At 34.7% G+C, this 15,440-nt stretch overlaps 1 protein-coding gene across 15 annotated transcripts in view; it reads left to right on the plus strand.

Moving 5' to 3' along the window:
- Window positions 1-6,526, plus strand: part of CEP170 (centrosomal protein 170) — a 146,552-nt gene extending 140,026 nt beyond the window's left edge. For 14 of the 15 annotated variants that reach the window (XM_055084213.1, XM_055084217.1, XM_024133683.3 and 11 more), the window contains 3 exons: window positions 1,552-1,645; window positions 2,396-2,447; window positions 4,267-4,655. In XM_055084213.1, the coding sequence (XP_054940188.1) occupies window positions 1,552-1,645; window positions 2,396-2,447; window positions 4,267-4,556 (436 nt within the window). In that variant the 3' untranslated portion in view covers window positions 4,557-4,655. Of the gene's footprint in view, window positions 1-1,551; window positions 1,646-2,395; window positions 2,448-4,266; window positions 4,656-4,869 lie in introns of those variants that run through there. The other variant, XM_055084218.1, reaches the window with a different exon arrangement.
- Window positions 6,527-15,440: the final 8,914 nt, after the last annotated feature.

Here is a 15,440-nt window from a genome sequence, read left to right on the forward strand (position 1 = left end):
AAAACTCATAGCTATATGTGAAAATTGATAAGGGTAAACTTATCAATAAAGACATTGTCTTTAAGTTTTTTATCCCTTCAGTGGCTTAGAACTCTGGGGACATTTGTGTGTGTGTGTGTGAGTTAGGAACCTCAGGTGACAATTCTAAGACATTTTCAGCAAAGGTGAAATATGTATGGTTTAACAGTTTGAAAAAGCACAAGCATTATACTCAGTAACCACCCTCTGGCAAAATTCACTGAATTTTCAGTGTGGCTAAGCACAGACTTTTTATATTGTATGAGTCAATTGTAATTCTAAGTTGGTCCATGAAATAGTCATTGTTTTCTTACTTTCACCAATGCTAATGCTGTAAGGACTCTTTTATGGAGCACATAATAATTTCTTATGCCTTAATATCATAGTCATTAGGATAACAGCTCTTAGATAGCTGGCAAGGATGTTTAGTCTTTTGGCTAAAGAAATTTTAACAGTAGATCAGAAGAATATTCTTATATAGGTAGGATTCTGGAACCATTGTTGCCTTTTTAAGTATGGTTATTTGTAATTGTTGATGTTCCAGACTTGATTAGATGTTTATGAATTTCATGTTTTTAAATAAGTTGAACCCAGCATATTGAACTTTGAAGAAATACAAATAAAAATGTAATTTAGTTTACTACTTAAATACTGATCAGCTTCTAATAGTAATACTTTGCTTTCTGGTACAGTGTTGGTTTTTATATAAGGCAGTTAAACTAGATTTCCGAGCCCAATGATGAAATTCAAATAGAAACTAAAAAGGTACCTAGTATTTACAGCTTTCTAAAACTGCCAAATCATGTCTTCTAGATTGAAGAGAGAAGCATACCACATTTGAAAGACAAGTCAAAATTTTGTGGTCCTTTATTTTATAAGTTAAGATACTAGAAATTAATTTTGAACATAAGGATCTTTATTAGCAATTGTTTTTGTCAAAAGAATAGTGTCTTCACTCTTAATAGGTTATTATGTACAAATACACTAACATGAATTAGGATTTTTAAAGAAAAGCAGCATAAGTACTCTAGTTTTCAACCTTTGAAATAATGTACACGCTTTGCTCAATCAATATGAAGCCTTTTCCTGTTTAAAGAGGTTTAACAAACACAGTTATTTATACCTAATTCAACCTGTTTTCATCTTATATTTATACTGCATATGTTCTGTATGAACGAAGTTATGTTCTTGTTATAAAAGGTGGTTATATGGTTAATTACAAGTATTAGATAAAATTTTGGGGTTATTCATCTACATTTGTTTTATATTTGGTTTTCAGTAAAGAATGAGATAAGTACTAAAGGGTTTATGTGTGTATTCATAACCAGTCAGTTACTTTATTAGTACAAATCTCTCATATAAATGAGTTTATTGGTAATGTTGGCTCAGTATTTAATTCACAGATCGTGTTAACACTTAGTGTTTTTTTAAATTCTTGTGTAGCTTTGAAAAGATACATTGCTTTTGTATTATCATTAAAAATGTGATGTTTTTAAAATATGAAAAGTAAAACGCTTATTTTTTTATTTATAGAATATTATTTAAAGACAAAGATCGGAATTGGGATGAAATAGAAAGCAAGTTAAGAGCTGAAAGTGAAGTCCCTATTGTGAAAACCTCAAGCATGGTATGATCATTTTTCTTGAATATTAAAACATTTTTTAAAAGTAATGTTTTGTTTTCAGGGAATGATATGCTTATTTTTAAACTGTTGATTTACATTTATAAAAGAAGATATAAGTGCACAAATTAGGGGAATTTTATGCCTTCAGTTGTCTCTCACAGGGATTTAAAATGTTGACTGCTTCAAAGTTGCAGAGGGTATGGAGGAACCTTTTATGTTTCTCACTATTATACACTCTTGTTCTTGTAATAATTATATGTTATAAATAAGCAATTTTGAAATAGGAGCGAAACTCAAATATAAGTTGACATGAGTCATTTCTATTTACTTAATAGATTGCTTTTCTCCTCCTCAAGAATTTGTACAGATTTTTATTGTTCAGGAAGTCATCCTAAAACCGAGGTTGCAGTTTATACATTTTCCAAAGAAATCCTTAAGCCCTTTTACAAAGTCGTTGCAAGATTGATCAGTACAAGTTTTTCAGAATCTTTGCTTATTATTATTATCTTGAACTTTTCATCTTCTGTCATTATCTCATTGAAAAAAAATCTGTTTCAACATTAAAGATTTTAAAATTTGAATCTTGTTTACTGGATATCATGAATTATTTCATATCCTGTTGCTACAGATGTGGTGCCATGTCAATAATATTAAGGATTCCAAATAAGATTAGTGTGAGGTTCATTGCTTATCAAATCAAATAAAAATGTTTTATTTAAAGTAAGCTAATTTTTGTCATTGCTTTCCCTACAGGAGATTTCTTCTATCTTACAGGAGCTAAAAAGAGTTGAAAAGCAGCTACAAGGTAAATTTACTACTGATTAACTGTAAAGAGCTAACAATTTGGGACAAGTACATTCTAAGTGGTATCTAAAATATTATTAAGTATTAGAACACTGATTAAGTGTAATGATGTAAGGATAAAGATATAACGTTCTACATATTCAAATTACTCATAAAAAAGTATTAAAACCAGTATAAATAATTAAAAATATAATAAAGTTAAATTCTAGGCACATAGGCTAGAAGTTATAATTCATATATTATATATAGTATCTATTATTTATATATAAATAATAGTATGTGAAAAATATATAAAATATTAAAATGTGTATATGCAGCTGAAAATGCTTATTGACAATTAGCATTGTTTACTTGATTTGATAATTATATTTGATTTAAAATTATATATATGGTATAACCCAAATGAACTTATGTTATAATATAAATAATAATCATTTGGATAAACCACAAGAAATGAGTGCATATTGGACACAGGGACCAGAAGGAGGAGGTAGAGAAGAAAAAGAAAGAGACTGTTGGCCTCCTAAACTTCAACAGGGACATTGTTTTTGGTGTATGTCAGATCTTTAATTTTGCATTTATGCCTATGTGTGTCTTGACCTAGAAGTCCCCAGTGGTACAACAAGCAGATTCCAGAGTCACTTGCTAATTCTACTGTCTTTGTTGATTGAATTATCAGAGGCATGCTATGTTGGTCCTACTAAGTGATTCTTAACCTTTTTTCAGCCTCAGCACACCTAAGGGTTATAATATAACCCCCACGAGGCAAAGTGGCTTGTTTACATGATTATTAGCTGATAGGAGGGAGTATGCTTTTAAAAGGACCTCTTAAATAATTCTTGTATCTATGGTGCTTCTTTCTCCCAACTCCCCACTCTACCCAATGCCAAGTTGAAAATCACTTTCCAAGATTTTCCCTTGTCCATGCAAGGATCTTTTGAATTGAAAGCTGGTTTTTATCTGGCCCTTCCCATGAGGTAGCAAGGTCTATTTGGCCTGCTGGGGCTGCCACGGGATATTAGTATCTGGGCTATGAGGGGAACTTTATGGCCCAGTGGTACATATATACTTGTACATGGCTAATACCCTAGCACTCTCACCAGGATGAATAACAACATGCTGTGGTAGCATTCAGAGTGTGCTGATATTACTTTGGCCTCCTCAACTTTCAGGTTACTCTGAACTGTGTTTTAGCAACCAATGTCCAATTATCTGAGTAATAAATAAGGCCAGGAGTGTTTCTTTAAATCATAACCAATATTTTCATCATCCTCTTATAATGATTAAAGCATATTTCAAAAAGATCTTTCCTGGGCTTCCCTGGTGGCGCAGTGGTTGAGAGTCCGCCTGCCGATGCAGGGGGCGTGGGTTCGTGCCCCGGTCCGGGAAGATCCCACATGCTGCGGAGCGGCTGGGCCGGTGAGCCACGGCCGCTGAGCCTGTGCGTCCGGAGCCTGTGCTCCACAACGGGAGAGGCCACAACAGTGAGAGGCCCGCGTACCGCAAAAAAAAAAAAAAAAAAAGAATCTTTCCTGAATTCCATATCTCCAAATCCTACTCTTCCAGCAGGCTCAGATGCCCATAAGTAGCCTACTCAAGGGACCATAGAAAGCTTTTAGGTTTTTATAATCCACAATATAGATCAGCCCCAGAATTCCTGAAAGTGGGGTTTTAAATATAGAATTGTAAGGATTAGCCAAATTTAAGCTCATATAAGCATCAGTAATTGAAATATCCAAATCATAAGCAATATTCATATCCAGATTTAACTGTATCTACAATTATATCTTTTTCCCTCTATTTCTTTTTTTTTCTTTCAGCAATCAATGCTATGATTGACCCAGATGGAACTCTGGAAGCTCTGAACAACATGGGATTTCCCAGTGCTATCTTGCCATCTCCATCAAAACAGAAGTCCAGTCCTGTGAATAACCACAGCAGCCCGGGTCAGACACCGACACTTTGCCAACCAGAAGCTAGGGTTCTTCATCCTGCTGCTGTTTCAGTCTCAGCTGAATTTGAGAATGCCGAATCTGAGGCTGATTTCAGTATACATTTCAATAGGTTCAACCCTGATGGGGAAGAGGAAGATGTTACAGTACATGAATGACTTTCTCTTGCTTGTTAAAAATAATTACCTGTGGAATGACTAGGAATATTGGAAGCAGCATAGTGTTGACTTATACAAAATAAGAGAGCTTGGTCAACTACAATCTTGTTATCTTTGTCTTCTTAATTTTATTTATTTTTTATCTAGAATGTGGAGTCATAGTAATCCTTTCAAACCATTTAGATAACCATTTGATGCACATAGAGGAAAAACCAGATTGTGACAGTTTCACATTTTGTGGTTTTATGATTTTCAAATTGAATTAGATAATTGCATCCTTTCCCTTCATAGATCTTTGTTTTTTTTCTTTAAGCCATGCTGTGACCTACAAGCAAACTAAATACCCAACATTTCTGACCCCCATGTATCCTGTGCCAAGCTGCTCCCTGAAATGGACTTCCTCTTCATCTGTACAGATTTGTTAAACACTTATATTTGCTTCTTAAATAATAGGATTTATATTAGTATTCATTACCATTGGATACAATGACATATTATTCTCCACAGTCAAACTGACCTTTCAAAACAGTCCTTCTTGTGTTCTAAAATTTTCCAACATATATGTGATTTATATAACTTTGTTGCTGCGTAAATTTTCTTGGGGTTTATGGAGATGAACTATTACGTTTGCACTAAGATTTGCTGGGAGTGGTAGGTGGGCATATCTATATGTCAGTAAGGACTAACCATCTTTTTTTTTTTTTTGTATATAGGATATTGATAACTGTATTTGTTTTAACCCCACAGTGTTTTACTCCACTTTCAAAAAGATGAATTTGGCACTTTTTACCATTTTTTTTAATGAAAGTAAGATTTTGTCTCATTTTAGGGCAAATAACTAGAAGGATTAAACTAGACAGATAGTTTAGGTGGAGTATATTTTTAAAACTAAGAACATGTATATTGGTCCTGTGTTACCAAGTTTATATGTGACAGTTGAAAAAATTTTTCCCTTGAAATGATCATGAAGTTAAAATTCTTGGCATTAGGAAACTTGGAGAACCAGTAGTCATAAGATTAGTGGATAGTTTCACTCCCAAGCGATGAGTTGCTTCTGTGTGTTTCCCTGTAGGACCCAGTAGTAAATCCTGTCTCAGTCGTGTACATTTATAAGGACCCTGCAAGGCGACAACGACCAAGGCTTTGGGCCTGTGCTAAACAGGAAGCTTATGAAAAGTATCTTCTATAAACTTGTTTTTTCTCCTTCCAGTAAGTTCACATTTGGATAAGTTTAAAAAGAAAGTTATTATCTTTATGTTTCCAGAACACTATAATTTGGGTGTATCTTATTAATTCAGTTAAATATTATTAGTAGACCTTGACCCCATTAGTCTATAAAGGTTAAAACTGCAACTTTTGCAACTTTTATGAAATACTCTTTAATATTTCAGCAATAATCCTGTGCTACATTTGTTTTAAGAAAGTAGCTCTGTTCATTTCAAAACTTAACAGGATTTTTAAACATCCTGTACTGTTGGGCAAGTTAAAGATGCAAAAAAACTGTTTTGTAGAGATGTAAAAACAAAAGTCTGTTGTATAATGGATCTCATATTTTTCTTTAAATTAAAAAAAAAAAAAGGGTAAATGGACTGTTCTCTTTGTAAACCTAAATTCCCAAGTCTGTCTAATAAAGGAAGACTGAAAAAATGATTTTAAACAGCATGAATGGAAAGATGCAATTGCTTTGAAGAAATAAGTGAAACATTAAAACAGGGTCAATCCATTTGAAGAAAAAGTAGGACAAAGTAATCACCATTGTTTCCTCTTTAATGTTTGGGTACTGATTATATCAACATGGAAGTAGAAGGTAAGGAGTTGTTTAGGAAAATATTAGCATCTATTCTACTTACATTATCATTTAAGTGTTTACACAGTTTTGTTCAATTACAAACATTTGGCCTTTTACTATGTTATTTTTATTTTGTATGAATACATTATTCTCCTTATTTATTTTTGTTACCTTTATTACTTATGTTATTTTGTTATGCATTTACAACTCCATTTTTAAATAAAGTGTTTCTGGAACTTTATGCAGTTGATTGTACATTTTATTTCTTCTACCATCTGGATTGCTAATACTTCATCAATTTATATAATAATTGTATATCATTTTCCAAGGTTTAGCAAAAGAAGAAATTCTTCAGTTTTAATTAATATGTGGTAACTGTAAAACTTCATACTATTTTGGGCTAAAGAAGAAAATATTTTCTTAGCAAATTATAGCAAATTTAATTCTCTTAGCTTAATACTCTAATGTAATAGGTACATGCACAGCCTTTATTTTTAGCTGGCCTGGAGTCATCAGAAAGCTTTATGACAGTGATATATTTGGGGAACAAAGAAGAATTTAAAATACATCTTTAATTTAAGAACTATCCATTTGGACTCATTTTCTTTCATCGTATCTTTCGTTCCCAAGAGTCTTGAATATTTCCGTGTTAACAATAATGATAATGTTGTTATTCAGCATTCTGTTTCTCGGCCTGACCTTTTTAGGCTTTCCATAATGTAGCTCTTTTATTATGTCAGTGTACACCTGATACAGACTCTCCACCATGAGTTCCTGACAGTCTGGAGCTTCTTCACCACTCTTTGTACTGCTTCTTCCTCCCCTTCCTTCCTGCTTATGCACATTCCTTCCATTCTTCTGAGTCCCACCGACCTCTTCATAAAGCTTCCCTCACTTGACTGGGCCACAGCAAAGGGCTGTGCCACATACTTAAATTTTCCCCTTCCCTTCCTGCACTATATATACACGTGTTTCTTCCTTCTAAATTAATAATCTCTATTTCCTGGGTACACTGTATTTTAAAACGTCTGTGCTGTTTTGCTTCCTTCATCTGTCTTTGGTTTTGCTTGCCATATATGTCTCCGCCTGACAGGATTCTAACTTTTGAAAGGAAACTAGACTTAGAAGCTTAGGCTCCAGACCCATTCCTCACTACCTAAAAATGTGTTTCTATATCTTCTGATCTGCAGAATAAAAGCATCTTGATATCCAAGTCCCTTCTAATCCAAGTGGTCTATGACTGAAATGGTTCTCCTTCCTGTTTTTCTTCAGAAAACCTTCTGATTCCTTGCCCTACAAAATCTTCTCTTCATTGTGTTCTCATAACCCCTTGTTATAACCCAGATCATATTTATTCAACAACTGTGTACTAAGTGCCTAACACATACATAGGCACTGAGGTTACTGTAGGTGAACAGAAGTAAATGATTACCTTCATAGACCTTATATTCTAGAATAGGGAAACAGATAGTAGAAACTAAAAATTAGTTAAATAAGTTGATGTCAGATGGAGGATCACATTCGCCCTTACTTCCCAGTGGATTGTTTACATAGCTCTCTCCCAATAGTTTCTTAAAAGTAAGTGCATACTGCTCAACAAATGATTCAATTAAATACTTTTTATTCAGGTTTCTGGGAACATTTTGTGGTCTGACTTCCAACCTCCCCTTTCCCCTTGGTTCCCCTGTTTGGTGTAGTTAAGCCCATAGTCTCTCTCTCTCTCTCTTTTTTTAAATTTTTATTGGAGCATAGTTGATTTACAATGTTGTATTAGTTTCAGGTGTACAGCAAATGAATCATTTTTACATATACCCACTCTTTTTTTAGATTCTTTTCCCATATAGGCCATTACTGAGTATTCAGTTCCCTGTGCTATACAGTAGGTTCTTATTATTTATTATCTGTTTTATATATAGTAGGGTGTATATGTCATCCCCAACCTCCCAATTTGTCCCTGCCCCCCTTATCCCCTGGTAATCATAAGTTTTTTTCTACATCTGTGACTCTACTTCTGTTTTGTAAGTAAGTTCATTAGTTCCATTTTTTTAAGATTCTGCATATAAGCAATATCATGAGATTTGTCTTTCTCAGTCTGACTTACTTCATTTAGTATGATAATCTCCAGGTCCATCCATGTTGCTACAAATGGCATTATTTCGTTAATGGACTGTTCTCTTTGTAAACCTAAATTCCCAAGTCTGTCTAATAAAGGAAGACTGAAAAAATGATTTTAAACAGCATGAATGGAAAGATGCAATTGCTTTGAAGAAATAAGTGAAACATTAAAACAGGGTCAATCCATTTGAAGAAAAAGTAGGACAAAGTAATCACCATTGTTTCCTCTTTAATGTTTGGGTACTGATTATATCAACATGGAAGTAGAAGGTAAGGAGTTGTTTAGGAAAATATTAGCATCTATTCTACTTACATTATCATTTAAGTGTTTACACAGTTTTGTTCAATTACAAACATTTGGCCTTTTACTATGTTATTTTTATTTTGTATGAATACATTATTCTCCTTATTTATTTTTGTTACCTTTATTACTTATGTTATTTTGTTATGCATTTACAACTCCATTTTTAAATAAAGTGTTTCTGGAACTTTATGCAGTTGATTGTACATTTTATTTCTTCTACCATCTGGATTGCTAATACTTCATCAATTTATATAATAATTGTATATCATTTTCCAAGGTTTAGCAAAAGAAGAAATTCTTCAGTTTTAATTAATATGTGGTAACTGTAAAACTTCATACTATTTTGGGCTAAAGAAGAAAATATTTTCTTAGCAAATTATAGCAAATTTAATTCTCTTAGCTTAATACTCTAATGTAATAGGTACATGCACAGCCTTTATTTTTAGCTGGCCTGGAGTCATCAGAAAGCTTTATGACAGTGATATATTTGGGGAACAAAGAAGAATTTAAAATACATCTTTAATTTAAGAACTATCCATTTGGACTCATTTTCTTTCATCGTATCTTTCGTTCCCAAGAGTCTTGAATATTTCCGTGTTAACAATAATGATAATGTTGTTATTCAGCATTCTGTTTCTCGGCCTGACCTTTTTAGGCTTTCCATAATGTAGCTCTTTTATTATGTCAGTGTACACCTGATACAGACTCTCCACCATGAGTTCCTGACAGTCTGGAGCTTCTTCACCACTCTTTGTACTGCTTCTTCCTCCCCTTCCTTCCTGCTTATGCACATTCCTTCCATTCTTCTGAGTCCCACCGACCTCTTCATAAAGCTTCCCTCACTTGACTGGGCCACAGCAAAGGGCTGTGCCACATACTTAAATTTTCCCCTTCCCTTCCTGCACTATATATACACGTGTTTCTTCCTTCTAAATTAATAATCTCTATTTCCTGGGTACACTGTATTTTAAAACGTCTGTGCTGTTTTGCTTCCTTCATCTGTCTTTGGTTTTGCTTGCCATATATGTCTCCGCCTGACAGGATTCTAACTTTTGAAAGGAAACTAGACTTAGAAGCTTAGGCTCCAGACCCATTCCTCACTACCTAAAAATGTGTTTCTATATCTTCTGATCTGCAGAATAAAAGCATCTTGATATCCAAGTCCCTTCTAATCCAAGTGGTCTATGACTGAAATGGTTCTCCTTCCTGTTTTTCTTCAGAAAACCTTCTGATTCCTTGCCCTACAAAATCTTCTCTTCATTGTGTTCTCATAACCCCTTGTTATAACCCAGATCATATTTATTCAACAACTGTGTACTAAGTGCCTAACACATACATAGGCACTGAGGTTACTGTAGGTGAACAGAAGTAAATGATTACCTTCATAGACCTTATATTCTAGAATAGGGAAACAGATAGTAGAAACTAAAAATTAGTTAAATAAGTTGATGTCAGATGGAGGATCACATTCGCCCTTACTTCCCAGTGGATTGTTTACATAGCTCTCTCCCAATAGTTTCTTAAAAGTAAGTGCATACTGCTCAACAAATGATTCAATTAAATACTTTTTATTCAGGTTTCTGGGAACATTTTGTGGTCTGACTTCCAACCTCCCCTTTCCCCTTGGTTCCCCTGTTTGGTGTAGTTAAGCCCATAGTCTCTCTCTCTCTCTCTTTTTTTAAATTTTTATTGGAGCATAGTTGATTTACAATGTTGTATTAGTTTCAGGTGTACAGCAAATGAATCATTTTTACATATACCCACTCTTTTTTTAGATTCTTTTCCCATATAGGCCATTACTGAGTATTCAGTTCCCTGTGCTATACAGTAGGTTCTTATTATTTATTATCTGTTTTATATATAGTAGGGTGTATATGTCATCCCCAACCTCCCAATTTGTCCCTGCCCCCCTTATCCCCTGGTAATCATAAGTTTTTTTCTACATCTGTGACTCTACTTCTGTTTTGTAAGTAAGTTCATTAGTTCCATTTTTTTAAGATTCTGCATATAAGCAATATCATGAGATTTGTCTTTCTCAGTCTGACTTACTTCATTTAGTATGATAATCTCCAGGTCCATCCATGTTGCTACAAATGGCATTATTTCGTTCTTTTTTATGGCTGAGTAATATTCCACTGTATATATGTACCACATCTTCTTTATCCATTCCTCTATCGATGGACATTTAGGTTGTTTCCATGTCCTGGCTGTTGTAAATAGTGCTGCTATGAACGTTGGGGTGTGTGTATCTTTTTGAATTATGTTTTTCTCCGGGTATGTGCCCAGTAGCGGGATTGCTGGGTCGTATGGTAGTTCTATTTTTAGTTTTTTAAGGAACCTCCATACTGTTCTCCATAGAGGCTGTACCAAGTTACATTCCCACCAACAGTGTAGGAGGGTTCCCTTTTCTCCACATCCCCTCCAGCATTCATTGTTTGTAGACTTTTTGATGATGGCCATTCTGACTGCTGTGAGGTGATATTGTAGTTTTGATTTGCACTTCTCTAATAATAAGTGATGTTGAGCATCTTTTCATGTCCTTTTTGGCCATCTGTATGTCTTTGGAGAAATGTCTATTTAGACCTTCCACGCATTGTTTGATTTGGTTGTTTGTTTTTTTGGTATTGATCTGCATGAGCTGTTTGTATATTTTGGAGATTAATCCCTTGTCAGTTGCTTCGTTTGCAAATATTTTCTCCCTTTCTGAGGTTTGTTTTTTCGTTTTGTTCATGGTTTCCTTTGCTGTGCAAAAGCTTTAAAGTTTAATTACATCCCATTTGTTTATTTTTGTTTTTATTTTCATTACTCCAGGAGGTAGGTCATAAAAGATCTTGCTGCAATTTATGTCGAAGAGTGTTCTGCCTATGTTTTCCTCTTAAGAGTTTTATAGTATCTGATCTTACATTTATGTCGTTAATCCATATTGAGTTTATTTTTGTGTATGGTGTTAAAGAATGTTCTAATTTTATTTTTTACATGTAGCTGTCCAGTTTTCCCAGCACCGTTTATAGAAGAGACTGTCTTTTTTCCATTGTATAGTCTTGCCTCCTTTACCATAGATTAGGTGACCGTATGTGCATGGGTTTATCTCTGGGCTTTCTATCCTGTTCCATTGATCTATATTTCTGTTTTTGTGTCAGTACCATACTATTTTGATGACTACAGCTTTGTAGTATAGTCTGAAGTCAGGGAGCCTGATTCCTCCAGCTCCATTTTTCTTTCTCAAGATTGCTCTGGCTATTCATGGTCTTTTGTGTTCCCCATACACTTTGTAAAATTTTTTGTTCTAATTTTGTGAAAAATGCCATTGGTAATTTGATAGGGATTGCATTGAATCTGTAGATTGCTTTGGGTAATATAGTCATTTTCACAATATTGATTCTTGCAATCCAAGAACATTATATATTTCTCCATCTGTGTTATCTTTTATTTCTTTCATCAGTGTCTTATAGTTTTCTGAGTACAGGTCTTTGCCTCTTTAGGTAGGTTTATTCCTAGGTATTTTATTTTTTGTTGTGTTGGTAAGTGGGGTTGTTTCCTTCATTTCTCTTTCTGATCTTTCATTGTTAGTGTATAGGAATGCAAGAGATTTCTGTATATTAATTTTGTATCCTGCAACTTTACCAAATTCATTGATTAGCTCTAGTCGTTTTCTGGTAGCATTTTCATACATAGAAAATCCTAAAGATGCTACCAAAAGGCCCATAGTCTGTTGATTCACCTGAAAGTCACTTTCATTATATCACTAACACTGGATTTTAGATAAGCTATGAGGCAGCTTCTCCAGTGCTGTGCTTCTGCTGCCAATTCCCTGAGGGACCCCACTAAGCAGCTGAATTCTTGCTGAAGTTGCATGCAAGTTCTCAAAGAAATTACTCCCAGGTGCTCTCTCAATTTAGAGAAATCCATGTTTGCTTTATTTGGTTGTTGGAATGACCAGAATAATAGAAGTCCAGCGAAGGAATATCTGAATTCTGCAGCTCTCAATTCAGACTTGTTTAACATCTTTCTAGCCTTAGTAAGTTCCCTACTCCCTCCTTTCTTCCAAGTGTGGTTTGTTAGCTTCATGCCTCCCCTTCTTGCTTCTTTTCCTGCATCTTGACCATAAGACAAAGCTCCATGCTGGCCCCACTCAATTTATCTAGCACATATCACTACCTGGAACTGATTTTTGTTGAATATTTGGTATTCTTTTTTAGTATCAGTGTACATACTGAAATGTTCAACAAACATTTGTTAATTGATTATGGTCTTTTTAGAGTTATTACTATTATAACTTTATTGCTGCTGCTACTACTACTACTACTACCACTACTACTACTACTGTGAGGTCTAACAAACTGAAGTATGAAAGTTCTTTAAATTTTGTGGCAATGTATAATTAGATCTCAAAATATTAGGCATCATGTAGTTCAACCACCTCATCCATATTTGAAGTTTGAGGCTGAAATAAATAAAATAACTAGTGCCGAGTGAGGGATTATTTTTTGCCAGCCAGTATATTACATGTTTACATGCATTATCTCTCTTAATCCTCACAAAAACTATAATAAGCAAGCTGTTATTCATATGTTAAAGGAACTGAGGCTTCCTGAGATTAAGAAGTGTATTCAGCAGCCCCATTGGGATTTAATCAAGAGCTCTTTAACTTGCAAGTCTGAATTCTTTGTAGCCACCCTCCACGGCTCTCATGCAGCAGACAACTGGTACAACCAGAGAAGCCAGTGCCCTGTTCTGCTCTTCAGTGCTTTGTCTCAGGACAGTAACCACAGATCTGAAGAGGGCATTGGGTCCTTCCTCTGCTTCTGGGTAGAACTCCATGAGCTGGGGATCCTAATAAATTCCAGTGGTAACAAGCAATGACCAAGTATTAAGAATGTCTTCCTTACATGGAACACAGATCCATTGAGAGAGATAATGAACTGTCTCCTAGAAATCTGGATGTTGAGTTCTTCAGGGAGAACCATGTCAAATTATGACCTGACTCTGCTCTACTGTTGTTTTAAAGAGACAAAATCCAGGGCTGCAAATATAAAATGGCTGTATCTAGTGAGTCCAAATCAGACCTGTGACCAGGGAGCTGCCTCTTAAGCTATTCATTACAATACTTGTCTCTGAGCAGAGCAAATTGGAGAAAAGGAAATAACCTTTGGACCAACAGAGCATGACCTGACACTTGTAAATAAATTATAAGAGGATCTCCTATGCCAGCTATGAGGGTGGGAGATGGATTTTCCCTGATTGAGAAAGGAATTTCTGCCAAATTTGAAATGAAATGTATAAAATTTTTTCTTTAAATTTTATATATATATATATACACACAAATATATAATAGATATATACATATACATAGTATAATGTACATTTATAATGTATATATTAAAATTTTAGATTATATATACTATATATACGTATGTGTGTATGTGTGGAGAAAGAGTCCCTCTGTGCTTTTTTCCGTTGTAGTATTTGCTCCCAAGTGTCTAGAGCTCTGGCCCTACCCATTTCCCACTTGATCACTTGCTTTTCTACTGTGTCTCCTCAGTGATGAATGGAAACCTTCACAGCCAACAATGTCAGCTATTTTTAGACTTTTATGTTCAACATGTGGAAAAATATTTGAACTTTGCCATGTCTGTTTTTCTGTTACCAGTCTGTGCCCATGGCTGTAGTCTACAATCTTCCCTTCAAGAGAAAAACAAATTTACCCTGAATTCTTAATTGCCCTAGAAAATTTTATAATGTAAACAGCATGAGAAAAAGTAACAGAAAAATGGTACAACCACTTTGGAAATACTTTATAAAGTTATATATACACCTACCGTATGACCCAGCCATTCCACTGCTAGATATTTACCCAAAGGAAATGAAGACACATGTCCACAAAAACACTTGTAATACAGTGATCACAGAAGCTATATTTGGGGGTTTTTTGTTGGTTTTTTTTTTTTTTTTTTTTTTTTCATTTTACAATGGTGTGTTAGTTTCTGCTTTATAACAAAGTGAATCAATTATACATATGTCCCCATATCTCTTCCCTCTTGGGTCTCCCTCCCTCCCAACCTCCCTATCCTACCTCTCTAGGGGGACACAAAGCACTGAGCTGATCTCCCTGTACTATGCGGCTGCTTCCCACTAGCAATCTATTTTACGTTTGGTAATGTATATATGTCCATGCCACTCTCTCACTGTGTCCCAGCTTACCCCCTCCCCATATGCTCAAGTCCATTCTCTAGCAGGTCTGCATTTTATTCCCATCTTGCCCCTAGGTTCTTCATGACCATTTATTTTTTCTTTTTTTTAGATTCCATATATATGTGTTAGCATATGGTATTTGTTTTTCTCTTTCTGACTTACTTTGCTCTGTATGACAAACTCTAGGTCCATCCACCTCACTACAAATAACTCAATTTCGTTTCTTTTTATGGCTGAGTAATATTCTATTGTATATATCTGCCACATCTTCTTTAACCATTCATCTGTCGATGGACACTTAGGTTGCCTCCAGGTCCTGGCTATTGTAAATAGAGCTGCAATGAACATTGTGGTACATGACTCTTTTTGAATTATGGTTTTCTCAGGGTATATGCCCAGTAGTGGGATTGCTGGGCCTTATGGTAGTTCTATTTTTAGTTTTTTAAGGAACCTCCATACTGTTCTCCATAGTGGCTGTATCAAT

The sequence above is a fragment of the Physeter macrocephalus genome, chromosome 4 (genome assembly GCF_002837175.3).
Source record: "Physeter macrocephalus isolate SW-GA chromosome 4, ASM283717v5, whole genome shotgun sequence".
NCBI lineage: Eukaryota > Metazoa > Chordata > Mammalia > Artiodactyla > Physeteridae > Physeter > Physeter macrocephalus.